Raw genomic sequence first — 27,979 nt, forward strand, 5'->3', positions numbered from 1 at the left:
TTTTGAACCGGTAAAATAACTGAAAGTGAATGACACCGGAAGCCAGAAAAATCACAAATGTTTGTGTCGTCTTTTTAAAACATTTATAGTGTAGTTTAACTCCATAGTGTAGGTTTATTCTAAATAAATAACGTGATTTCAACAGATCAGCGTCTACGTTCCCTCCAGCTTCCTCGACCCCAAAATAGTTTCCCTATGAAAACAAAAGACACTATATTAAAAAGTCCACAATAACATCAATCATCACATAAACACTGTTGCCTGAGTGAACACAAACCTGAAAGCTTTAGCTTGTTTCTGGAACAATCTCAGCTTCTCGATCTCTTCTGACAGTTTCCTCAGATCGTCCCCCTCAAACGCTGGAAGCACCGGATCCTTTATTCGTGGAAATACAAGAATCAACACATTTCATAACAAAGAAAATGCCTTTGAGCGTGTTGAACAGCACACACTCCTGCAGTGTCGTGATATAACAGAAGTGTTGAGCTCATATACTCACTTCTCTGCCCGGGTCTGATAGCAGTTTTCTGATCAGATCCGGATCCGTGTTTTCAGGAGCCTGATGGAATCGGCCTCCGGTCTTATGTGCCAGACACTTCAGAAACTCACCGCCAGATCTGTTCAGAAACATTGAACTGATCAAATCACACTCTTACACACACTGTGACATATGTGACCCTGGACCACAAAACCAGTCACATGGGTCAATTTTCTGAAATTGAGATATACATTATCTGGAAGCTGAATAAATAAGCTTTCAATTGATATATGTTTTTTTTAGGATAGGACAATATTTGGTCACGATACAACTATTGAAAATCTGGATTCTGAGGGTTGAAAAAAAAACGAAACATTTGAGAAAATCTCCTTTAAAGTTGTGCATTTATGTTATTTGTGCTGCATTGACTCACAAAAATAAATGTTTTATATATTTACGGTAGGAAATTTACAAAATATCTTGATCTTTACTTAATATCCTAATGATTTTTGGCATAAAAGAAAAATCTATCATTTTGACCCATTCTCTCGCTATTGCCACAAATATACCCGTGTGACTCGAGACTGGTGTTGTGGTCCAGGGTCACATATACATTCAAAGCAACATTAGTTGTGGTCCGCTTTAGACATTCTGCTAACTTCAAGCAACTATGTCAACTTATTCCACTAACCCGAGCCCTAACCTAACAGTTTACTAACACTCTATGAGAGGTACTTGAGATGTAGTTGACAAGTTATTAATAGTTAGTAGAATGTCTAAAGTGGACCATCGAAATAAAGTGTAACGGCTGAAACTTCAGTAGAAGTTTTTTTGACATACAGAAAGCTTTGTTCATATAAACTCTAAGTTTAAACTGCATAAGATCTGGGGTACGTTTACACGACAACAATGTAATAATGCAAAAGTTTTTCCTTTGCGCTTTTGAAACTTTTTAAGTACAGACGACAATGTTGTCAAAATGATCCCCATTCACAACGACTAAAAACGCTGTATTATTCATGCCAGGCCAGTAGATGGCGATGTCACTTTATAAAGAAACACTACACATCTATAGACCGAACACATAATACACATTTTTCACAGTTTTCACAAATTCACATTTTTGTAGATTACATGAAAAAAACTTGCACTTTGAAACCAGTTTCAAAGTTTGTGTTTCCAGGCCCCTAAAATGCTATTGTCGTGAATGTCAATTTTTTTTGATAATAATAATAATAATTCATTAATTTTATATAATTATATTTTTTTTTTCTCGACACTCAAAGCGCTTTACATAGAAGGGGGAATCTCCTCAACCACCATTGGATGATACCATCTAGCTGGCTGTTAACATTGCAAGGATGTTGTGATAGTCTTAGAAGCATCAGTGAGAATGGCTGGAAAAAAATAATCACCCGCCATATGTCACTGATTTTATGTGTTATTATGACTCACTACTAAATAGACATTATTCCAATCTAATAAAAAAAACACTTATTCATAAAAAGACAAAATCGGTAGCCAAAGTAGCATTTTCTGTGATGAAAGCAGACAAAACAATGTCCTGAATCTTGACCAAGGATCAATAAGGCTTGTTCACACCAAGAACGGTAACTATAGCGATAACTATATTAGCGTCCACACCAGCGGACCGTATCGTTCGGTTTATTTTAAGCACGTGTTTTTATGTCACTTTAAATGCTTGAGGTCGTTACAGCAGGATGGATTCTGATTGGCTGTCAGTGTTTTTATCGTTCATCATCTGGATAAAATTGCTCTGAAAGTGATTACAAAGATATTGTTTCTCTGTGCCGTTGTCTCTATAGTCGAGGTGTGAACGCTGCTATTCTTTAATATTGAGAATGATTTTCAGAACTATATCTTTATGGTTATTGTGGTTGGTGTGAACGGGCGTTTATAGTTGACCTGTCATGGCGTTTGAGTGCGACGGTGTGGACGGTGAAGCTCTTCTCTCGTCTCAGGGTCTCGATCTCTCTCAGTATTAGACTGTGACTGGAGTCACTTCCTCCATCACAGATCAGATACAGACCAACATCATCTGACAAACCACAGCCGGCCTGAGCAAAGAAGCATTACACACAGTCACACTAACACTTAAACACAAGAACACCCGAGGCTCTGTTTACAGCTGGTGTTAAGATGCGTGATGGTCAATCGGATCACAAGTGGACGACACTAAATACAGGTGTAAACGGGTCTGAAATGTTTTGAGCTTGTCCACTTTCCACCACTTCCAGAGGGAGTCAAAAACACATTCAACCGGATGCTTTCATAGTGTAAACGCTCATGTGGTCGAATGTGTTCAAACAGCCACAAAAGATCGTCTTCTCTCCGTCTAGTGACTTAATGCTAAACATTATGAGAAGAGCTCTAGACAAACGGGGTTTAAACTTTGTCGGCTAGAGATCCAAGATTTGAAGATGAAAAACATACCAAACACAATGTTCTCTCTCCATTCCTGATTTCTAACACACACAAGTTAGTTTCTACACTGTAAAAAAATTCTGTAAAAAAACGGCCAAATTTTACAGTAACATACTGTTTTTCATTAAAACAGTAATATACCGTAAATAAATGCCTTCTGGGTGATATTTGTCGTTTTCGAGAAACTAGCCTACAGGAATATACTGTGAATTAACAGCGCTCAAAGTCGACACTCAGAGGCTGTGTTCCAAAATCACACCCTATACCCTCATTCACTATTGCCTAGTTCACTAATACAGTCTACTTGACTGAGTGAATAATTTCATAGTTAATTCAGTTAATTTTCTAAGTTAATTGAGACACTGAGGAACACCTGCTGTTAACTATCAGAATCTCCTCTATCAGAACAAGAGGAACAGAAAAATCTTAGCAAAAGATCTTAGCAGAGGAGGATTAAACAACTCAACAAAAAGCATTACCAGATTCACTTATTACTAACCTGACTTTATTTACATCTACAGAAGGACTTATTGAAAGGTGGCAGAGGTTTAATGTCATTTTATTTTCATTTGATGTTACCATGATGGTGATCAGTGTTTGCTTTAGTTGTGCTCTTGACCTTTAAACATTAGTTTTTCTTTGGCTGCGGTAGCTGTGTCTTAAAAAATACATTTGCTATGGCGAAAAAGCTGAAAGAATACAGTATCATATGATTATGGCTGTTTGATAATGGTCTCAATCATCATATAATGGCCCAATTCACTGATCTCATTTGTTGTCTAATAATATTATTGATGTTTTATATTTTTGATTTTGGTGTTGTTGTGATTTTACAGAATTATATTTTTCTGAAATTTGGCATTTAGAAAATATGACTGATTTTAAAAAGTTTATACTAAGAACATTTTGAATTTTCAGATCAGCTAGACACACACACAGACATCAATAATCGGAATATGAATCTCAACAATGGTGACAATCAGAAGTTTTATGCTGCAATGCATGTTGGGTACCAGCATAGTACAAAAAAATCAGCCACCACTCCCAGCATGCATTGCAGCATGAATAAATTATGCAGCTGAATTGTCTGGTTATTTTCTTTAATTTGTACTTTTTGCTTTTATTTTTGCTGTTGGTTTTGTATTGACTTTTAGTAGCGTATTCTGTGATGTTCAGATTTTATGTTATCTTTTTTGTTGATTGTCACCATTGTTGAGATTCATTGGCTGATTCTTGATGTCTGTGTTTGTCTAACTGAAACCATAGTTCAACAATTTTTTATGAATTATGAGTTTAAAAATCCTTCACAACCGATTGCATAGCACTGCTTGGTCTTTTGCGTTAGTTTCACAGTGTAGTAATATTAAATTAAACTGTGTTATAAAACACATTTTTGATAAGTAATTAGAAACTGATTGAGATCAGAGAGACAAACATTATGTGATGAGGTAATATTCAAAACATAACCAGCAACACCTGATCTCAGTTTTGTTGGCTTTGCTTCTGCCACAACAAATGTGTTTTATACATACACAGTTAAAGCAGCCAAATAAAAACTAAAGTTAAAGTCAAGGGTCAGGAGCCCAACTAAAGCATACACTGATCCCCATAATGGTAATGTCAAATGAAACAAAACAACATCTAAACCTCTGTTAATTCTCAATAGAAATTTCAGTAGACGAAAAAATGAATTAAGTCAATCTGGTTAATAATAAGTGAAGCTGGTAATGCTATTTTTTAGAGTTGTTTAATCCTTCTCTGCTGAGATCTTCAGAGATTTCATGTCTTCTGTGGCTGAAGTAAGTTGTAGTTGTGTTTCACTTTTTTATCTTGTTGTTGTTTCTCTGTCCTTGTCAGGTGTTCATCACTAATGCTCAATCATCAGTTAATTAATCACTGAATTATATAATTAACTTCAACACTGCTTCAGTGTTACTCCAACACCCTGTAGTGTGGACATACAAGTGTTCATTTAAAACTGAAGATTTTGCAGTGGGGTTTAAAGGGTTAAATGTGTCAAATAAAAAAAAACAGAGTGAAGTGTAATTTAACGGTAATCAACTGTAAATTAATTTACGGCATAAAACTGTAGAAAAACAGCATTTTACTGGCAACCACAGCTGCCAGTAGATTACCGTAAAATCAAGGAAAAACAGCAATTTTCTGTAAAATTTACCAGTCAGGTTTACTAAACAAAATAAGTTAATTTCACTGAAATATTAGTAAAAGTTCATAGAAAAAAGTTTTGCGAAGTCAATAACTGATAAAGAGAGTAAATATTCAACTGAAGTGTTTTTTTGTGTTTTGCACAAGATGATACAGGAGAGATCGTTTAGTTTAATTAATGAGTTTTGTGGGTCACCATTGTGCTGGAGAGTAGAGCCTGTGCTTCAGGCAAAGATGAGCAGAGTAACACTGATGTTATGCTGCCCGTTGCTTTATTTAAACGCAGGAACTGTGTAGTTGCTGATGCAGTGACAATCTCGCGTTGCTAAATACTTTAGCACATACATGTGTGCTACTGTTCGCTAAATGCTAACTGCAAAGATTTTAGTTAATGTCATGTTTGTAATTCATTCACGATTACACATTAGATGTTTGCAGTATTATATTAAGAGATATTCATTTTCAGTGGACTCAAAGTAAGTTCACAGTACTATCAGTATAAATACTCGTTTTTAAACTTGAACTGTTTGAAGCAATCGGTTTCCCAAATGATACAAGTTACCTTCCATTGTATTTTTACAGTAACATGCTGTAAAAAAGGAGAGCTGTATAATAACGGTAGAGGCCTGTAAATTAACAGTACTTTGCTGGCAACCACAGCTGCCAGTAGATTACTGTTATTTTACAGCGCAATTTTTTACAGTGTAGTTTTTTTATAGAGCACATTTAAAAACGCTATACACAGAGAAAATAGAGCTAATAGAAATTAGTAACACAAGTAATACTAAACACAGTTTAAAACAGAACAATCATTATAAGCTAAACGCAATAGAAAATAAATACGTTTTGGGACATGACTTGAACTCAGAGAGAGAGGAAGTCGATCTAATATACAGTGCGAGCTTGTTCCACAGTGTGGGGTCAGCCACTTCAAAAGCTCAGTTACCCCTTGATTTTAGCCGGCTTCTAGGTATTGTCAGGGAACAGAGGGGTCCAGAGACGAAAGCAGGTAATTTCTTTTAATGGATAAATTAGGCAACGCCACTCAGGCTAAATAAACAGAAAGTCTCTTCATAAAAGGTAATTGAATGGTGTTCCGCTGCTCTTTCAAACGAGTACAGATGATCTCAGCCGGAGAGCCGGATGGCTCTTGAGCGGCGAGGTAGGGACCGCAGGTGAGACGAGGAACCCTCTGATATACTCCACGGAGAAGACTGGATACAGCACAGAAGCGGTAAACACAGCAGTAGATAACGGCGACGCTTACAGACAATCAAGACAAGACAGGACAGGACAGGACAAGGGATAACTTCAGAATAGTAACGGTAGGTAGCAGTCATAAACGTGCATGAAGATCAAACAATAATCCGACAATACAGACAAGAAAGAGAGAACTAGATATAGCGTGGACATAAGGGGAAGATAGAGAACAGGTGTGTTGATGAGATAAGCATGAGAGCCAGCTGACGGTAATGAGAGGAAGAGACAATGCGTGAGAGTGAAAGGAAAGAGAAGGTATGACATAATATGACCAGCAGAGGGAGGCAGAGGGAAGAAAACAGAGAAGGAAAGAACCAGGATCATGACAGTACCCCCTCCTGAAGAGGAAGAGGAAGAGGGCTGACGGGAGCGAAAAAAGTCGTCAATGAGCGAGCGGTCCAGAACGTCCCGGGAGGGGATCCAGCATCTCTCCTCAGGACCATAACCCTCCTAATCGATGAGAAATTGATGACCCCTCCGCCTGGGGCGAACGTCGAGCAGTTTGCAAACTCAGTAGACGGGTGAGCTTTCGACACGGACCGGGGACATGACAGGACGAGGTGGGGCGCGAATAATGTTTCAAACAAGAAACATGAAATACAGGATGAACACGTCGGAGATAACTTAGAATATTTTGGGATATGTTTAAGTTTTGGGATATGACTTGAACTCAGAGAGAGAGGAAGTCGATCTAATATACAGTGCGAGCTTGTTCCACAGTGTGGGGTCAGCCATTTCAAAAGCTCAGTTACCCCTTGATTTTAGACGGCTTCTAGGTATCTGAAGGAGAAGTTTCGTTTCAGATCTAAGACTTCTAGTGGGAGAATATAAATGGAGTAAGAGAGATTTATCGGTAACCAATGCAGGGATCTCAAAAGAGGGGTGGCATGATCAAATTTCCTCTTTCCCTTCAGGAATCTCGCCACAGCATTTTGAACAACCTGTAAGCGTGCCATTTGGGACTTTGATACACCAAAATAAAGGGAGTTGCAATAGTCCAAGGGTGAGGTAATAAGAGCATGGATCGCAATCTCCATCGAGCGCTTGGGAAGATAAGATTTGATTTTCGCTATAGAGCGAAGATAGAAAAAGCTGGAATGACAGCACTAATTTGCTTATCGAATTTGAGGGAACTATCTAACATCACACCTAAATTCCGTACTTGGGGAGAGATAGATCCAAGGTCATGATCATGTCTTGGCCTGGTTTCTGAGGGGTTAAAAACAAACTTATGTTTTGTCTGAGTTAAAGAATAGGAAATTCTTGGCAAGCCAAGCTTTTACCTCCTCAAGACATGCTGTCAGACTGTCTAGAGCGCTCTTATTTTTCCTAGACAAAGGCATATAAATCTGCATTTCATCAGCATAACAGTAAAATGAGACATTGTTTTTCCTAAAAATAGAACCCAGAGGAAGAAGATAGAGAGAGAGAATAGGACAGGAGCCAAGACAGAACCCTGAGGCACACCGCAGGATAAAATTCAGAGGGATGAGGAGAAACGTCACATTTTTACAGAGAATCGTCTATTAGTCAAAAAAGATTTGAACCAGCTTAAAACCTCGCCGCCTAGACCAACGCAAGACTCCAGCCGAGAGACGAGAATCGCATGGTCGACAGTATCAAAAGCAGAAGACAAATCTAACATTAAAATGACGGAATCTCCCGAATCTGTAGCCATGTAAATTTAATTGAGAACTCTTATAGAGTGGTTTCTGTGCTGTGCAGAGTTTTAAACCCGACTGAAACTTGTCATTTAAGAAGGTCTGAAAGCTGTATAAAAAAAAAAAAAATCCAATACCTTGGAAATTTAACCCCTCCACCCGGGTCCTTCTCACCACGCTCTGTGCGTGTCTCGAATCCGGGTCTCCGGCATGAGAGTCAGGCGTTCTAACAAGGAGGCTAAAGACTGCAGCCTCTAGCGTCTGTCGCTAGAGCGGCTATTGAGATCAGAGGAGTGAGGTTTACTCGTACAGCGACTACTAGCTGGCCTCCGTTACAGAAATAAACGGCACAATGGATAAAGGACAAAAGTTTGATAAGATAAAGGCATCAAGTGAGGGTTTCTTTAGTATGGGTGTAATTGAGGCAATTTTCAAACTCAAGGGTATAGTCCCTTCAAGCAAGGATTTATTCAATAACGACACCAACCCAGGGCCGACAGTATCAAATAATTGTCTCAGATAACAAGGATGTAAAGTCTCATACGTACAAAAGGAAGGTTTAAGTTTAAACATTACTTCCTTTACAGAATGTAGAGAGACAGGATTGATCAGAAGGTGGGTGGACTCATCTCTGTTGGTATTTCATGATCGGGGACTCGAATTTGGGCTCTCAAATTAGAAACTTATTGCCCAAAATCCCCACAGAGTGCCAAAGACGGGCAGCGAAGAGAGTTTATATGGGAAGTTAATGACAGAAAAATATGCTTTTGGGGTGTGGTGATGTTTCTCAATTTAGTAAAATAGGAAGCCGTAGCTTTCTTAACAGCATTCTGATTTAACAATATAACAATACAATAATAAGTGTGTGGTGTTTGAAACAGGAGCAATAGAAAGCTGAGGAAGAGACATTTGAAATAAAATAGGAAAATTATCAGAAATAGCTATTTCAGTAACAGATTGTCACGATACATACACAGGAGAAGACAGATCCAAGCGCAGTATGTTTATTTAAATGTAATCCAAAATCGTAGTATCCAGGCATGGGTCAAAATCCAAATAAGCAGTCCAACACAATAAACAAAACAAGAACAAACCAGGAAACAGATATCGGCAGTGTAGTGACAAACCATAAGGACTCTGTGACAAACACTAGAACAGACAGGGTATATATATACAAACACAAACACTAACAAGGTGACGGGAGACAGCTGTGTGCAATGAACCAATGATGAGTGCAGATCGTGGGAAATGTAGTTCATACTGTGAATGACACCGTGGGGAAGGAGGACCTCTAGTGGACACCCGGGATACACAAACCAGACACTGTGACACTGATAAGACAGAATTTGATCCAACATGTGTCCATGAATATGTGTGGGATAATTAACCCACTGCTGAATGTTGAAAGAGTCAATGATGTTTAAAAACTCAGAGGTTAACCGCTTAGAAGGGCAACATATATGTACATTTAAGTCACCTAAAATAAGGATGCCATCGTATTTAGTGATCAAGTCACCTACAAATTCTGAGAACTCCACTATGAAGTCTTTGATTAAGTGCGGAGGCCAATAGATAAACTAATACCACGGGTTCAGGCCAGTTCAAAAGTAAAACAAGGGCTTCAAAACTTGGGAGAGTGGAGGTATATAGCAGTCGACATCGAGGTCTAAACGACTCTTTAACAATGGTGGCTAGTCCACCGCCTCTGCCTGATGGTCGCGGGACGTTGTAATAATAATAGTCGGCTGGAACAAGTTAAAAAAATGGACTAAGGTCCGCTACCTTCATCCAAGTCTCGGTAATAAACAGAAAGTCCAGATCATGGTCTGTGATGAACTCCTTGAGGAAACTAAAGAAACTAAAGCTGCTGATCTCCGTGTTTTTCCGTCGTCTCCGATCGTGTTCATATGCAAATTGCGTGAGCTTATTTCGTCCATTAGATGAAAAGATCTGAAAAAGCCCATACCCTTCTTTGAGGAAATCAAAGGACAGAAGGGGTTGAAAGTGGACAAAAGATGTGTCTACCTCGTCTACTTGTGATCCGATCCACCAAAACACATCTTAATACCAGCTGTAAACAGGGCCTGGGTGCAGGAGAAGAGCTGAGTCGAGCACACACTGCTGCCATTGACCAATCCCGAAGATGTTTTCCAGAAAGCCATGTGATAACAGTGTGTATAAAGGCTGTTATTGTGAGAGTACCTGCAGCGCCTGCAGTGTGTGTGAAGGCCCGTGTGAAGTGAGCCGACTCAACCACTGCACTGCCTCCACACACTGATCCTCACTGGACTCCACCAGCGCCGGCTGCCACACACACACCCCTCCAGAGAACGCCAGCACGGTAAACCTGACACACACACACACCAGCAAACTTACTAACCATGAAAGAAGGCTAGGATAGGACATTTTCAGGTGTATTTTGAACCCATTTCACATTTCTGGTGTCTGGTGAACTGTGGAAATGTGTCATTAGAGATCTTGTCCACACTAATACATTTTTGTTTGAAAACGCTCTCCAAAATGGATAACTTTGAAAATGCCGTTCTCGTGTTGTAGTGTGAACTGTGAAACCGAAGGTATTTAAAAACGATGACACAAGTTTAGTCATGTGACGCATATTGAACCCATAGATATTCATGTTTATAGCGGTATTGTGCCTGTTCCCTCACCTGACGCTGTTGGCATGCAGCTGATCCCAGATCAGTGCGGTCAGTCCCTTCTGGAGTTCAGGGAGGAACGGGGCCATTGACCCAGACACATCCAGCAGAACACACACGTCCTTCTCCAGCACGGATCCGAACATTCGCCGGCTGCCTGCTCACACATGAGAGATACACACGGCAGGAGAAAAACACAGTGAGCTTCTGTCTCCTGCGAACTATCCTACGGGAACAGCCTTTGAGCCCTTCAAATAATGCCTGTGCAAAAGAGCACTATGTTTTGGAACAGAGCCGTACTCTAATTTTTTTGCGTTTGGTACTTATATGATCCACATATGTGACCCTGGACCACAAAACCAGTCTCGAGTCGCACGGGTATATCTGTGGCAATAGCCAAAAATACATTGTATGGGTCAAAATTATAGATTTTTATTTTATGCCAAAAATTATTATGATATAAAGATCATTTTCCATGAAGATATTTAGTAAATTTCCTACTGTAAATATATAAAACATGTGTTTGTGTGAGTGAATGCAGCACAATCGTGAACATAAATGCACAACTTTAAAGGAGATTTTCTCAATGTTTCGATTTTTTTGCACCCTCAGATTCCAGATTTTCAATAGTTGTGTCTCGGCCAAATATTGTCCTATCCTAACAAACCACACATCAATGGAAAGCTTATTTATTCAGCTTTCAGATTATGTATACATTTAATTAAATTGAATATAAAATTAATTTTAAAAAATTTACCCATGTGACTGGTTTTGTGGTCCAGGGTCACATCTACCACCAACCTGATCTCAGGAGAAAAAAGAAAATCTCAGATGATGTGATTCCCATGGACATGTATGATTTTTAGTAAAAAAACTAAACAAAAAGCAAAGCATGAGGGTCCACTCCAATCTGATTTTACGAAAATATATGAATGAGACTGTACGAATTCATATGAATTAGCCACCAATTTGCCAAAACATGAAACAGTTGCTAACTGCAGCGAGAGAAACACATGATCCTCAGTTATTTCTTCTGTAGTTTATTACTGTTTAATTTCAATTTTCCCTTTCAGATATCTTAGTAATCATTATAAATTAGGTATCATTCAAAATACCTATGAAAAACATTTCATAACTGGACATAGCCTGGGAAAACCCAGACCACTTCCGGCAAATTTAGATTTGCTCTGCAAGTGGGTCTGGCAAAGAGCCCATTGAAACCCATTTCCAATCCGCCGAAATCGCGGCACCAATCAGAAACGTTTTACACGATGACGACAGAGCAGAGACGGTGACGCAGATTTTGTACATTACAGACATGGATGCCGCTGTGGAACATCACAACATCACTCGTTCGAATCAGCTATCGCGTCTGTTTCAAGCGATTTAAAATGGTCATTTTCGTTAACACAAACAGAGAATTGCTGAGAGTCTCGAGATGTTTCTTCGTCGCTCTGCATACGTCATGTCATTCATCGCTCTGATTGGTTTTTAGATCTTTCCGACGTCCGTTGGTGACGCCCCTGTGGAAATGAATTGTCTATGGAGCTTTGCCAGACCCTTACTCAGTTACAACTGAGAGTGGTCTGGGTTTTCCCAGGCTAAACTGGACAGTGAGTTGCTATGAAAATGGCAGTTTAAATGTATGGTATTTAGCGGGCTCAATGTTGTACAAACAACAAAACTTGATTAGGCATATGGCCTTGATTTTATTTTGTCAAATATAAATGAATGCATAATGAAGAGAAACTGACTTTAGGATTCAGCAGAACAGCTCATTTCTCCATATAGAGCTATAAGGCCATCTAGTGGCAAGAGTCATGAAATATAATGTTATATTATTATTTTTCCACAAGAGGTCGGCAAAGACACACAATGTAAGATATTTTGAGCTGAATTAAAAGGTTTAGGCATGAAATTGTGAGTTATTTTGAATTTAAAGGTGCTGTATGGAGTTTTCAGCGGCATCTAGCGGTGATGTTTCAGATTGCAACCAATACTTTTACAAGCGAGTGCTCGTGCGCGTGCTTTTCTTTTGTTTTTTATTATTATGTGGAGTTTGTGTTGGAGTCTGTGTTGTGCTAGTCGTTTCCTAGTATTAGCAGACTCCATGTCATAAAGTTGCAGTGTCGTCGCTGTTGAGTGCAAAGTCAGTAGACGAGGCGAGAGGCGATCACATAGAAATAGGAATACTTGCTTTCAGAGGTAATAGCAAAACCCGCCAAGTGGATAATTTTATTGTGAGATTACAACCCCTTCACACACAGGTAATAAAAAATGGATTCATTTTAGTAGAAAAACTCCATACAGCACCTTTAAGTTGAAAGAATGTGAGGAATAGGCTTAAATTACTATTTATAATTATGTATTGATAATATCTAAATCTAGTCATTTAAAGATACATAAAATAAAAAATAAAAGTCTCCAATAATATTGCATTAAAATTTTTAAAATATGATCAAAATTAAATAAAATTAGTATGAAAAACAAGGGCTTCGGGTCATTTTGACTCGCGTGGGAAAGATGTGTTACAAAGCTTTCGTGAATTCTATTTATATTCAGATTTATGCTCAAAATAGGGGTGACGGTTAACAAACAAGACTATTCCACCTCGCAAAGTTTTTCATATAAAAGCAAGCACACAATCATATTTGACATTCCTCCCAGGAAGAGTTAAATAAGAGCGGCAGCTGTGTTTAAGTCACTTCAGAGAGAGTGTGTGTGATGAACACCTGTACTGTACCTGTCAGTAACCACTCCAGTCGTCTGCTGTATCGCTGCATCAGTTTCTCCGTCTGACTGAGGTAGTGCTTTAACTCTCCAGGAGTCAGATGCAGGTGTTTCACAGCCCCCTATGAGGAACATGCAGACAAACCGTACACTAAACATGCAGAACACACACATTCTCAGTATGACTGGTGTTACACTGGGCTCACATTGAGGTGGACACTAGGGAATATGCCGCAGTATTTAGCAGACACTCTCTTCTGGACGGACCGCACCAGTTTGTTGTGATGGCAGCATTCAGGTCCAGATATCAGTTTGTGAAGGTCCAACTTCAGATTCTTTATACCAAACCTTTTCAGCCACTTAAAGAGCACACACACACAAAATCACACACACACTGATTTAATAATCTATCGATTTTTAGTGTAGTGTAGAAAAAGGTCAAAGCACAAAGTCCCTCCAGCGGGAGTAATTCTGTCATTGTCACTGTTTTTAAACTCCCAAAACGCCTCCATTGTAGCCTTGATTTTCTTCCGGGAACGAACACGTCACAATATTCCTCAGTTCAATAATTCATACGCTAAATAAAGGGGCGGGGCCTGGTTGAGTTAGTTAGTAGTATGTTGAAACTGGTGGTTATGGTAATTAGGGGCGGGGCATTTCCCAAACACGCTTGAAGCGCTTGACCAATCACAACACACTGATCCAGCCGACCAATCAGAGCACAGTGTGCTTTTCAGAAGGAGGGGCTTCATAGAGACAGGAACTAAACAGGATACTGACAGACTGGGAAGAGAGGCGCTGCAACAATGGAGAATATGAGAAAAATTATGTGTTTTTAAACATTCAAGCATAAAAACCTATTCTAGTACAGCCTAAAAACAAAATCAAGACTTTGTAAAAGGGCATAATATACCCCGTTTAAATCTGCTGTGTGTAATTTTGTACGGATATTAAAATACTTTGTATTATCCCTCCTATCACTTATGCTAAGGCGTTCTGAGTGTTTGCAATGGGGTTTCTTATTTCTGTAGGTTTCTAATTGCTTGCTAAAGAGTTTAGAGTGATTTCTAGTGTTGCTAGGAAGTTATTAAGGCAATATAGAAAGAAAGAGAGAGAGACAGATGAAACATTTGACCATCTGCCACATGAAAAGTTAGCTACTAGGTCAGAACAGAAACCCAGCTAACAGGGAACACTCTCAGAACTTTTGCTAAAGTTCCCGAAAGGTTCTCTCAAAGTTATGAGCAAACCTTCTTCCAGTGACATCAATAGAACTTTCGTTCAAAGTTATCTGGACTTTAATAATGTTCTCAAAACTTTAGAGCAGAAACATTATTTATACAAGGGTCATGGAACTTTTTCTGAAATGTTTTAGTTTTTAAAATGTTACTATGCGTTTCAGAATGTTCAGAGAACATTCAAAATAACGTTCCCATTATGTTTGCAAGATTTAATTATTGTATGGAATATTGATGGAATGTTTCCTTTAACGTTCATATAACCAGTAAAAAAAACTGTTTACAATATTTAAAAAAATGTATGTTTTGAATGTTCAGAGAACATTCAGAAATGTTGTTTTCACAACCTAGCGAAACGTTTTTAGAACTTATTTTGTTAGCTGGGGATAGTGTAGAATTGGGAAAAATTAGGCATTTTTATTTAGAAAAATAACAGGATGGTTCATAAAGTATAGTACCTGTTTAGTTGAACAGATGTCTTCATGTTTTGGCAGTTTAATGGTGTTGATAGACTTACGCACACTCTTGGGTTTTGGATATTTCTTGAAGACAACACCTAGATAAGGCAATCAATGCAATATTACACAACATGAACCAGAAATGCATATGAGATATGGATAATGTATATATCACATGTTTACATGTTTCTGACTATGACAAGCCAAACATGGAAAATCCATTTCCACTAACCGAAGTTGCCGTTTTCCATGAAGAAGACCGACTGAGACACAATGGTTCTCCTCTGATCCGCAGACTTTGACGGCCCAGCTGGTGTGCTGAAATCAGCTGACTGGACTGGGGAAAAGAGACTAAAAATAAATACTCTGAAAGAAATGAATGCACCGTGATTCACATAAATAGCCCAGCGTTTAGTCTGAGAGGCAATCAGAGGATGTTTTAGACCGAGACAAATATAGACACTGACATGCTTTCAGAATCGGACGTGCATAGAATGAGTTGCTTTACCTGGAGCAATATAAAGTAAAAGTATATAATTATATATATATATAGTGGGGAGAACAAGTATTTGATACACTGCCGATTTTGCAGGTTTTCCTACTTACAAAGCATGTAGAGGTCTGTCATTTTTATCAGAGGTACTCTTCAACTGTGAGATACGAAATCTAAAATCCAGAAAATCACATTGTATGATTTTTAAATAATTAATTTGCATTTTATAGCATTACATAAGTATTTGATCACCTACCAACCAGTAAGAATTCCGGCTATCACAGACCTGTTTGTTTTTCTATAAGAAGCCCTCCTGTTCTCCACTCATTACCTGTATTAACTGCACCTGTTTGAACTCGTTACCTGTATAATAGACACCTGTCCACACACTCAATCAAACAGACTCACACCTCTCCACAATGGCCAAGACCAGAGAGCTGTGTAAGGACATCAGGGATGCAATTGTAGACCTGCGACCTGCACAAGGCTGGGATGGGCTACAGGACAATAGGTAAGCAGTTTGGTGATAAGGCCACAACTGTTGGCGCAATTATTAGAAAATGGAAGAAGTTCAAGATGACGGTCAATCTCCCTCGATCTGGGGCAGCATGCAAGATCGCACCTCGTGGGGCATCAATGATCATGAGGAAGGTGAGGGGTCAGCCCAGAACTACACGGCAGGACCTGGTCAATGACCTGTAGAGAGCTGGGACCACAGTCTCAAAGAAAACCATTAGTAACACACTACGCCGTCATGGATTAAAATCCTGCAGCGCACACAAGGTCCCCCTGCTCAAGCCATCGCATGTCCAGGCCCGTCTGAAGTTTGCCGAAGACCATCTGGATGATCCGGAGGAGGAATGGGAGAAGGTCATGTGGTCTGATGAGACAGAAATAGAGCTTTTTGGTCTAAACTCCACTCGCTGTGTTTGGAGGAAGAAGGATGAAGTACAACCCCAAGAACACCATCCCAACCGTGAAGCATGGAGGTGGAAACATCATTCTTTGGGATGCTTTTCTGCAAAGGGGACAGGACGACTGCACCGTATTGAGGGGAGGATGGATGGGGCCATGTATCGCGAGGTCTTGGCCAACAACCTCCTTCCCTCAGTAAGAGCATTGAAGATGGGTCGTGGCTGGTTCTTCCAGCATGACAACGACCCGAAACACACAGCCAGGGCAACTGAGGAGTGGCTCCGTAAGAAGCATCTCAAGATCCTGGAGTGGCCTAGCCAGTCTCCAGACCTGAACCCAATAGAAAATCTTTGGAGGGAGCTGAAAGTCCGTATTGCCCAGCGACAGCCCTGAAACCTGAAGGATCTGGAGAAGGTCTGTATGAAGGAGTGGGCCAAAATCCCCAGTGTGTGCAAACCTGGTCAAGAACTACAGGACACGTATGATCTCTGTAATTGCAAACAGAGGTTTCTGTACCAAATCTTAAATTCTGCTTTTCTAATGTATCAAATACTTATGTCATGCAATAAAATGCAAATTAATTACTTAAAAATCATACAATGTGATTTTCTGGATTCCGTCACTCACAGTTGAAGAGTACCTGTGATAAAAATGACAGACTTCTACATGCTTTGTAAGAGAAAGAGTTAAAACAAACAGTTCAGATGGCAAATAGAGACCATTTGGTATATGATCTCTAATAATTGCAGTCAGGATGTTGGTAAGACGTCTCACCTGCTGGGATTTGTGCTTTAGAGCTGTTCGGCCTCCAAGCCGACCCGTTCTGTGCCAACCTGCTCATCTGCCTGCTTTCCTGTTCACATCATACATCAGGATCAAAACGCCTTCATAATAAACACAGCTTTTTAATGAGTCCCTTAAAGAGACCATTTCAAAAAATCCTGTCATAATTTACTCATGTCAGTTCAAACCTGTATGACTTTCTTTCTTCTGAGGAACACAAAATTTTGAGAAATGTCTCAGTGTGGAAGTAAATGATCATCAGATCTGTTTGCTTACCAACATTGTTCAAAATATCTTCTTTTGTGTTCCTCAAAAGGAAGAAAAGCAGGTTTACAATGACATGAGGGTTAATAAATCACAGAATTTAAATTTGAATTGAAGTGTCCTGAAGAGACCATCTTACCAGCATGATTTTAGATGGTTAACTTAATCTGTGATATCAACAACTTCATATAAAGCTACAGTTGATAGTCATGTATCTTCCTGCCGTGGTTCTAGGCGAGAATAAACTAAACAGGACTGCTGATAGTCAGAAGTATTTGTAGTCTCAAACCATTTATCTGATGCATAAGGCATAGAAAATGGGAAATACTTCTGCCGTCAGTCTGAAGCTCTGGCTACGCCAGACTAGGACATGTGAAACTAATCACTGGTGAATTCAAGACCTTGTCCACACTAGAGGATGGATACCCGAACCGAGCCCGACGGGCCGGGCCGGGTTCGGACAGATATTTAGAAATGATGTTCGAGTTCGGGTCGGGCTCGGTCACATCAGCGCGATAAGGCATTGAACATTTTAAATTTAAAACAGGTTATTATGTAGGTAGCCGATGTGCCTGATGCTTTCACTTGATGCAAACGATCGTTTTTGTGATTAAAATACATGTAAAATATTACCATAACATCCGTCTTCCTGTGTGCGGACATTTGTTTATGTAGCCGTGACAACGAAACACGTGCATAATGTGCGCGCGCCAGGTGTTAAGAGCGCTTGTTGCTCCGCGCGCTGATGCGCTTGTCCTGTTGACATTTCCGATTGCCTTCCTACAGTTGCTTAATAAAAGCGGGCTTTCCACACAAACAAACGTACAATTGTCATTAGTATGAGAAAAAAAATGGGATTTTAACTGCCGGTCTCGGGTCGGGCTCGAACATAAATATCTTTATGCCTGTCAGGCTCGGGTCGGGTTCGGACTGAAAAATTCGGCCCGATCCGCACTCTAGTCCACACTAACACGGTTTCATTTAAAAGCGCATCTTTCATCTTTCATTTGGCCTACCGTCCACACTGAGACGGCGTTATTAGCAATGAAAACTGAGCTTTTTGAAAAGTAAAACTTTTTGAAAACGCTTGGGTGGACGGAGACGTTTTAAAATCTATCCAGATTAATGCAAACATAGCCTAAGTGGTGAAGACTACTGATTATGCTATGAAGCCTGATGTATGACAGATTAAGAGTCATATGATGAGGACCGTGATCTGACCAGTCTAGCCAGGCTGAGTGTTGTGGGTCTGGGACACGGCAGTTTTGCGTTGCGGGTCCAGGCCTGAGGTTTGAGAGATGGGGAACTCGTGTCTCCTGAACCTCTGCCGGAGGAGCCCTTCTGGATCAGAGAGTCCAGTAGCTCAGAGCACTGCAGGAAAACATGGAGGAACGTCACATATATATGAAGCGTTACAATAATCAGCACATCAGAAACAACTCTCAGGTAAGGCAACATGAAATGGTGTTCGCAATCCATTTTACTTTCGTGATCTGAGGCATTTTGCGTGAAACAAGTGAAAAAAATGTCAGGCTTTATCCACTGGATAACGACTGAATTGTGAAAAGTGCATGTAACAGGAATGAAGCCAGGTAGTTTGAGGGAAGGAATATACAGTATATAAGAAAGTTTAAAGTCTAAAAGAACAGCATTAATTTGAAATATAAATTACAATGTCTTTACTTTACTGTCACTTTTGTTTAATTCAATCATACTTGAACAGTAGTGTATGTGTTAAGAAAGTAAATAGGGTAAATTCTTGATAGATTTTTTGACGTCAGCAGCCGTGTTTCAATTACCCTTCAAATTGCACAAATTGAAAATACACTCAATGCACTAAAAAAATTCCAACCTCCCCAACTCAAAATGTTCTAGTGACTGGTCACATCTACATTTTTCAATAGGCCCAATTATGGCTAATATGAAAAAAGAAATGAAGTTGCTTTAACATCATAAGATAGATAATATGAGCATTAACAAGCATTCGAAAAAAGTAAAAATCTATCAAATAATGAAGCTAACTAGCTAGCAACATGTAGGCTATGTGCTTGCTTCAATAAAAATGACGCTAGCTAGTCACTAGTTATGATGAAGCTAACTAATTACTAGCGACCTAGTTATAATGAAGCTAACTAGTTACTAGCTATATAGTTATTAGTTATCTAACATTAAAAACATTTTTCTATTTAATGAGAAAGTCATACGAACCTCAAAGTTTTAACCTGTCACCTCTGACCTTCACCAGCTGTCACAGCTCCTGGTGCAGATGGGATGTGTTGTTGCAGGAACTGATTTGCTATAGGCTACTGCTGACTGGTCGAAATCTCATGCTACTTAGGACAAATGTAATGTACAGAAGTAGCTGCACTGCTTAAATAATAAATTAAAGTTTTTGAAGGAAAAGATAAGTAAAGTCACTCTGATGACAGAATCTTTATGTGAAATGTGCATATTTACCCCCAAATGTCATGGTATGGGGAAAATTTTTGTTTTTTTAAACTTGAAACCAATTTTACTGGATTCCTTGACCCCAAAAATGTACACTTTGACACCAAATTTGTTATTATAGCGATAACAGAAGCAAAGATATGGGCTCTAGAGTATTTTCAGCGCATTGGCGGCCATTTTTGAAAAAAAAAAAAAACTGTTTATTTCTGATACAAAGTGTGATCTCACTTGTGTCTTAGGATACATTTATTTGTATGACCCTAATGTACTTCCATACCAAAAAACGTTTTTACGCTCGCATGAGGTGGTTTTTCAGGCAATTCAAATAAGAAATATTTCGCAAAACTGCAATGGAAACAGTTTTTGGGAATTTACAGGTCACTAATGTAGATGACGCGGTGTGTTTGGACAGAAGTCGAGACATAGTTCTTCATTAAACTCATAAGATGAAAGTATTACGGGAATACTGGATTCTAAACACCAAAGAAATGCCACAATTTATCAAGCCCTTGAAGCAGAAATGAGGGAGAATCACCCAGAAACACCTCATATGTGCCACTCACAAGTATAAAGGGCTTTCCTTGCCATTAATGATTGGATAACACACACGTCTCCTCCTTCCATTAAAAACCCAACAAAATCTGTCGCCATGACTTTTTAAATTACTTATCGTGAGAGGAAAAAAATGATATTTTAGTCGCATAACATCGGTTAATAGAAACGCCATCATTTTCGCAATAGTTTATTATCAACATTTAGAAAATATTGCAAAGGTTTTGCGCAAATTTGTAATGGAATCGCGGCTAGTGACTTCTTCCACAAATCCAGCTGAACGAACACCAAGACCTGGACCAACCGTGATAAACAACTGATCATTTCTTGCAGGTGTGCTTCAAACTTTTCTTCGGTTTCCCATGAATGATTTAAAGTCCAGGTCAAGAGAGAAACTCACCTTCTGACAATAATTATCGGCCGTCTCCATTTCTCCAATCAGGGCACTGATGTCATCACTCTCCACGACGCCTGCAGGGAAACACGAGGAAGAGGTTCATATTTTCCACTACACACACACACACACACACGCACACATACGCACACACACACACACACACACACGCACACACGCACACACACACGCACACACACAAATACAAACACGCACACAAACACAAGACTTCCCATTGCAGGGCGCACTGGGTTCAGGCACCATGTGGTGCACATATGACGAGAGGAAAGCAGCAGAGTAAAGTAAACAGCAACTCTATTCCAGTTTTACACATGACCTCAGAACGGTCTCAAAAGGTGAACAACAAAACTGCCTAATTGTCTGTACATCTCAACATCCTTCTCTCGCGTTTTGTGAAATCCTTCCCTCGCGGGTCAAAATGACCCGAAGCCCTAAAATTATACTTAATTATTTTATATATTTTTTTTGTCCAGAAAGCTTATTTTATTTCATTTTGATAATATTGTTTCTCTTCTTTAATGCAATTTTGTGGGAGATTTTTTGTTCTTTTTTATTTTATTTACCTTTAAATTACTATATTTGATCAATAAATAATAAATAAATAGTAATTTAGAAGCATATTCCTCACATTCGTTTTAACTTAAATTCAAAATAACTCACAATTTCATGCCTAAACCTTTTAATTCGGCTCAAAATATCTTACATTGTGTGTCTTTGCCGACCTCTTGTGGAAAAATTATAATATAACATGATATTTCATGACTCTTGCCACTAGATGGCCTTTTAGCTCTATACGGAGAAATGAGCTGTTCCTCTGGGTCCTAAAGTCAGTTTCTCTTCAGCATACATTCAGATTAGAGGATGGATACCCGACCCGTGACCGACTGGACCCGCCGGGTTCGGACAGATATTTAGAAATTATGTAATAATAATATTACATGCTGTTCCTCTGGGTCCTAAAGTCAGTTTCTCTTCAATATGCATTCAGATACACATGTAGACATTATAAAAATATTTTTTGGTAAAGTTTTAGCATTTTTACTTTTAATTGTGAGCATTTTTAGGTTTTTCGAAGGGTTTCTGAAGCACTCGGGGGTCAATTTGACCCGATTTGCTACATTTTAAAATCTTGGACCCCTCCGATGAACACTCACTTATATTTTATAAAAATAAAAATTCAGGTTCAAAATGACCGAAGGGAAGGATGAGGATTAAACGAAACTTGTTTTTAGTACCTAAACTCGTCTTCCTTGAAAAACTAAATTCAGCAGCCTGTCCTCACCAGTCTCAGAGGTCCAGAGGAAGCGCCCGTGGCCCGCGTGTGCCAGGCGGCTCAGGGCCCGTGTGGTTTCGGCCCGTGTGGCGTGACAGCGAGCGCTCTCCTCTTCTCCGGTGAACAGGCACACGTGGAGGTTCAGGTTGGAAACGCTGCAGCGCTCAGACACATAATCAGTGACAGATTCCTGAGGATGAGATAATGTTGTTCATGTGTTTTCAATATGCTTTAAAACAAACCATGTGTAAATTCATAAGTCAACACCATTGCTGAGTATTTTCTCCTTAAAACTGCAAAGACCGTCTCAAAACCACGGTTTGAGATCGCTGGTGTTTCTGACGTCACAAACTACCTTGTAACCAATCAGGGCTGTGCTTCCCGAAAGCATCGTTAGCCCACTATGGTCGAGATATATCCAGCTGCAGACCCGCAGCACCACCAGTTTCAGAACCCCAGCGCCAGAACCGGTAGTGAGGGGCTGAGTTATTGACAATGAGACAAGCAATACAAGTCTACAATAACTACAAATTAATTTAATATATATTCCTTCTGGAGATGCCCGAATGTTTTGTTCAAATATTTGACTTGCTGTATCCACATTATAATAGATATAGGATCTACAGATGTACACTACTCTGCATTGTGAAAAGCCAGTGTCAAGGTCCAGCACACTTCTGAATGATTGGTGCCAGTTTTCATAATTAATTTAACAATGGTATGTGTCACTTTACAATAGTTTGTGGCATTTTCTCTCATGCTAGTTTACAATTATTTGAAATACCTGATTGGTAAGTGTCAATTTGTGGTGCACAAACAACATACTCCTGCTTGTAGTACCACTTTAATAAGAACATTTTACCAAAATAGCTAAATAGTTTCTATATTCTTGTATAGTTACAAATGACAGCTTAACTGTCCTATATACAAATAGAAATAAATGTGTTATCATAACAACTGTATTTACAATATGTAGGTAAATACATTGTCAAAATTATTATAAAAAAAGAACCATAGTAAATATAAATGCATACAACGGACCACGATATTAAAAATATGGTGAAGCCCAATGTTTCTGTACCTTAAAGTGTGTATGTCAGGTTAAATTTTTTTTTTTAGATATATTAAATAAGGTTTAGATGTCTGAGTGAAAATGTAATTATCATTAAAATTATTACTGTAACTGCCCTACAATAAGCTTTATAGCCATTTCTGTCAAGATCATATTTTTAAAACGCAGCTGAGCTGTGACGTCATACAAGGGAGACGTGCCAACAAAGTTCTATTCAAGTATGGAGAGTTTTGAGTCTGAGGAGATGCAAAATCCCCCTCAAACCTATACGATGGCCCACAGCCATACAATTTTGAGTCTCCCAGGCGGGAGACAGATGAGGAGCCAAACAGAAATGTAAATAATTCATATCGAAGAAACATAAATATCTGGTGTGAAGAATCAGTGGAGAGTTGGTCAGGTGTCTGGTAAGTATAGGCGTAACGGTATGTATTCGTATTGAACCGAAACGGTACGGGTGTCACGGTTCAGTGCATGAATATACACGGAGAATACACAGTATATAAAAGAAAAAAATTAAACTCGCGTGCAAATTAATTAATGCGGAACTACTGTTAGATACGCGGGTTATTTAGGGACACCTAATCTGTAGCTCCGCCTTAGCTCTGAAGCTCCGTGGCTATAATGAACAGGCTGCGATCGATGTCAATATTGCAATGCTGGAATATGTTGGTTCGTGTGTGTGTGTGTGTGTGTGTGTGTGTGTGTGTGTGTGTGTGTGTGTGTGTGTGTGTGTGTGTGTGTGTGTGTGTGTGTGTGTGTGTGTGTGTGTGTGTGTGTGTGTGTGTGTGTGTGTGTGTGTGTGAGAGAGAGAGAGAGAGAGGGGGAGAGGGAGAGAGAGGGGCGCGATCGACGTGCTTCTACTACAGTAGCATACACCGCATCAGCTACCAGTCTCACTCGGGTTTTAAATCCCATTTTATAACTCATGAGATCTCCAACCGCGTAGTCCTTCTCAGTGAAATGGGCGCTGCAAATGACCGACGTCTTGGATACCGAAGCAGCACTGAAGTCAGCGCGTTTGGTCCGAACAAAGTTGACCCAGGCACGGAACACAGTGGACTCTGTGACCGGTTTTAACGGTGTTTTTGCACACAGCACAAACGCAGTAATTCACCATCGTGAAAATACGCCTGCGTATACTAACGACCTAACTTAAATAACTAACTAAATAACTAAATAAATGTCCTAATCACTAATTCTCTCGCTCTATCACTCGTGCAATTATCAACACAGCTCAGCGAGCTGGGGAGACGTCTCCCTCATATGACGTCAAACGATTCGTTTGGAATGAGGAGCAGTTTTAAGGGAGGACTGAAAATAACGAACTTTTTCATCTTATATTCTGCCTTTAGGAATCGAAAAACATACAAAACAATATATCAACTTGTCAAACGTGTATTTCCCCTCACTATTTTGTGTTAATCAAAATAAAAAATTTAACCTGACATACACACTTTAATGTTTCAATATAACATACGTAGGCTATAAAGTATGACGTTTCGTGTGTAATAAAAGCATACCGTTTCGTGTCTAAGCAAATTACGTTCCAAAACGTTAGGTTTCGTACGTAAGCTCCGCCCATCACTTCCGGTTCTGGCGCTGGTGTCAGAACGTAAGCTCCGCCCCTTACTTCCGGTCCTGGCGCTGGCGTTCTGAAACTGGTGGTGCTGCGGGTCTGCAGCTGGATACTATAGCTATGGTCGCACGTTCTGTCGTTATCAGCAGTTTAGCGAGTCGCTGTTTCCCGAAACCATCGTTCTAACGAACATTCGCAAACAACATCGCAAACTTGTGTGGTTTGAACGACAGATCTCGACCTGTGGTTAGAAGCAGAGTTTCTTGTTTTCATGACATGTGGATTTAATAAATCCGTATCTTGAGCAATAAGCAAGCTGACATTCAGTGCAATCTGTGTCTATAATTTAGAAAACATACAAATGTAATTTACGTCTTTTGGTTTGTCAAGAGATTTAAAGTGTCGTTTTTGAAGAGTGCGCATGTGTGAACGAGCTCTAGTGTAAGAACGAGCCTGATTGAATCTGGAAATAAAGCAACATAACTGAGAAAAATGAGAGATAGTCCTCAGATGTAATCTGTATTTTATAGCAAAACATCTAGTACACTCTAAAAAATGCTGGGTTGTTTCAACCCAAATTTGGGTCAAATATGGACAAACCCAGCCGATGGGTTACATTTTTTTAATTAAAAATGTTAACCCAACGGTTGGGTTAGTCCATATTTGACCCAAATTTGGGTTGAAACAACCCAGCATTTTTTTAGAGTGTATTAATTCAATCTCAAACAGTTTCATTAAAATAAGTTATTACTCCACCACCTGCGTGACATCATTAACCAACGTGGTTGAGCGACGTCAGTGCGGTTACGGGGAAAAGTCGTGACTCGCTAGTTGATTTCTTCAACAAAGCATCGTACTACGATAGTGAGGCAGCGAGTTACGGGATACACACCCCTGATCATCGTGTGATCGTCAACGAGTGGATCTCTGAGCTGCTGTGAGTGAGTGAGTGAGTGAGTGAGTGGAGGCGGGGCTCATTTGCATATTCATAGAACCGCGTATACTAAATGAGGCGAGGGTGTCGAGTTACATTCAAGATATTTTAAGCCCTGAAAGACATTTTTTTCAAGGCCCTGTCTCAAATGTCTCCAAAAATCCTCCAAGTGACGATGACACATGACTAACTTAATGGGAACTTCTGCTTTACGTTTGTCAGCTGGGAATATCGGGATCCACATGCAGTGCACAACACCGGCCAGGACCGTGTGATTGACAGAAGTGTCCGACTGACCGTGTGTTGATCAGGCGTGCCGGTGGTGAAGAGGTAAACGCCACGAGTCAGAGACGCTTCTTCTTCTTCCTGCGGTTCCTCCTCTAGAGCGCGCCGGAGAGCAGCCAGAGTATCACGACCCCCCACACACTCCAACGCCTGAACCCACCTGAACACACACACACACACACACACACACACATCTGGTTCGCTATCTCACGGGGACTCTCTGTAGACATAATGGTTTTTATACTGTCAAAACTGTTCACACACACATACACACACACACACTAGAGGATGGATACCCGACCCGAGCCCGACGGGACCCGCCGGTACCCGACGGGCCGGGCCGGGTTCGGACAGATATTTAGAAATGATGTTCGGGTTCGGGTCGGGCTCGGTCACATCAGCGCGATATGGCATTGAACATTTTAAATTTAAAACAGCTTATGTAGGTAGCCGATGTGCCTGATGCTTTCACTTGATGCAAACGTTCGTTTTTGTGATTAAAATACATGTAAAATATTACCATAACATCCGTCTTCCTGTGTGCGGACATTTGTTTATGTAGCCGTGACAACGAAACGCGTGCATAATGTGCGCGCGCCAAGAGCGCTTGTTGCTCCGCGCGCTGATGCGCTTGTCCTGTTGACATTTCCGATTGCCTTCCTACAGTTGCTTAATAAAAGCGGGCTTTCCACACAAACAAACGTACAATTGTCATTAGTATGAGAAAAAAATGGGATTTTAACTGTCGGGCTCGGGTCGGGCTCGAACATAAATATCTTTGTGCCTGTCGGGCTCGGGTCGGGTTCGGTTACTGCTCTGTCGGACGCGGGCCGGGCTCGGACTGAAAAAGTCGGCCCGATCCGCACTCTAACACACACACACTAACCCGACCCCTAAACCTACCCATCACACACACACACACACAAACACACACACACACACACACACACACACACACAAACACACGCACACACACGCACACACACACACACACGCACACACACACACACACGCACACTAACCCGACGCCTAAACCTACCCATCATACACACACGCACACACACACACTCACACACACACACACTAACCCGACCCCTAAACCTACCCATCATACACACACGCACACACACACACACACACTAACCCGACCCCTAAACCTACCCATCATACACACACGCACACACACAAACACACACACACACACACACACAGACTAACCCGACCCCTAAACCTACCCATCACACACACACACACACACACACAGACTAACCCAACCCCTAAACCTACCCATCACACACACACACACACACACAGACTAACCCGACCCCTAAACCTACCCATCACACACACACACACACACACACACACACACACACACACACACACACACACACACACAGACTAACCCGACCCCTAAACCTACCCATCACACACACACACACACACACACACACACACACACACACACACACACACACACACACAGACTAACCCGACCCCTAAACCTACCCATCACACACACACACACACACACACACACACTAACCTGACCCCTAAACCTACCCATCACACACACACACACACACACTAACCCGACCCCTAAACCTACCCATCACGCACACGCACACACACACACACACACACACACACAGGGAGGTCTCGGGAGTTTATAAGTAGCAAGATTTATCACCAAAAGACTCTTTCTTACAAGGCTTCAATTAAACTTTAGACCCGAGAAGCAGAACAGGCTATATTAGGAAACACACACACACACACACACACACATCTGGTTCGCTATCTCACGGGGACTCTCCGTAGACATAATGGTTTTTATACTGTCCAAACTGTATATTCTGTCCCCCTAAACTAACCC

The 27,979-nt window shown here is 40.3% G+C and overlaps 2 protein-coding genes across 1 annotated transcript; one reads left to right on the forward strand and one right to left on the reverse strand.

Moving 5' to 3' along the window:
- LOC307003486 (NACHT, LRR and PYD domains-containing protein 3-like) overlaps positions 1-27,979 on the forward strand; it is a 277,559-nt gene that overhangs the window by 194,663 nt on the left and 54,917 nt on the right.
- LOC307002964 (von Willebrand factor A domain-containing protein 3A-like) lies at positions 78-27,928 on the reverse strand (the record flags this gene model as incomplete). The annotated part of the gene is made up of 16 exons (XM_079620994.1): positions 78-193; positions 278-375; positions 500-617; positions 2,405-2,556; positions 10,213-10,357; positions 10,680-10,824; positions 13,411-13,519; positions 13,604-13,756; positions 15,094-15,191; positions 15,326-15,430; positions 17,276-17,354; positions 18,770-18,919; positions 20,949-21,019; positions 22,246-22,426; positions 26,119-26,266; positions 27,891-27,928. 16 exons carry the CDS (start codon positions 27,926-27,928, stop codon positions 154-156), a joined length of 1,830 nt encoding a protein of 609 aa, XP_079477120.1. The 3' UTR covers positions 78-153.

The sequence above is a fragment of the Phoxinus phoxinus genome, assembly GCF_949152265.1.
Source record: "Phoxinus phoxinus genome assembly, chromosome: 1".
Classification (NCBI taxonomy): domain Eukaryota; kingdom Metazoa; phylum Chordata; class Actinopteri; order Cypriniformes; family Leuciscidae; genus Phoxinus; species Phoxinus phoxinus.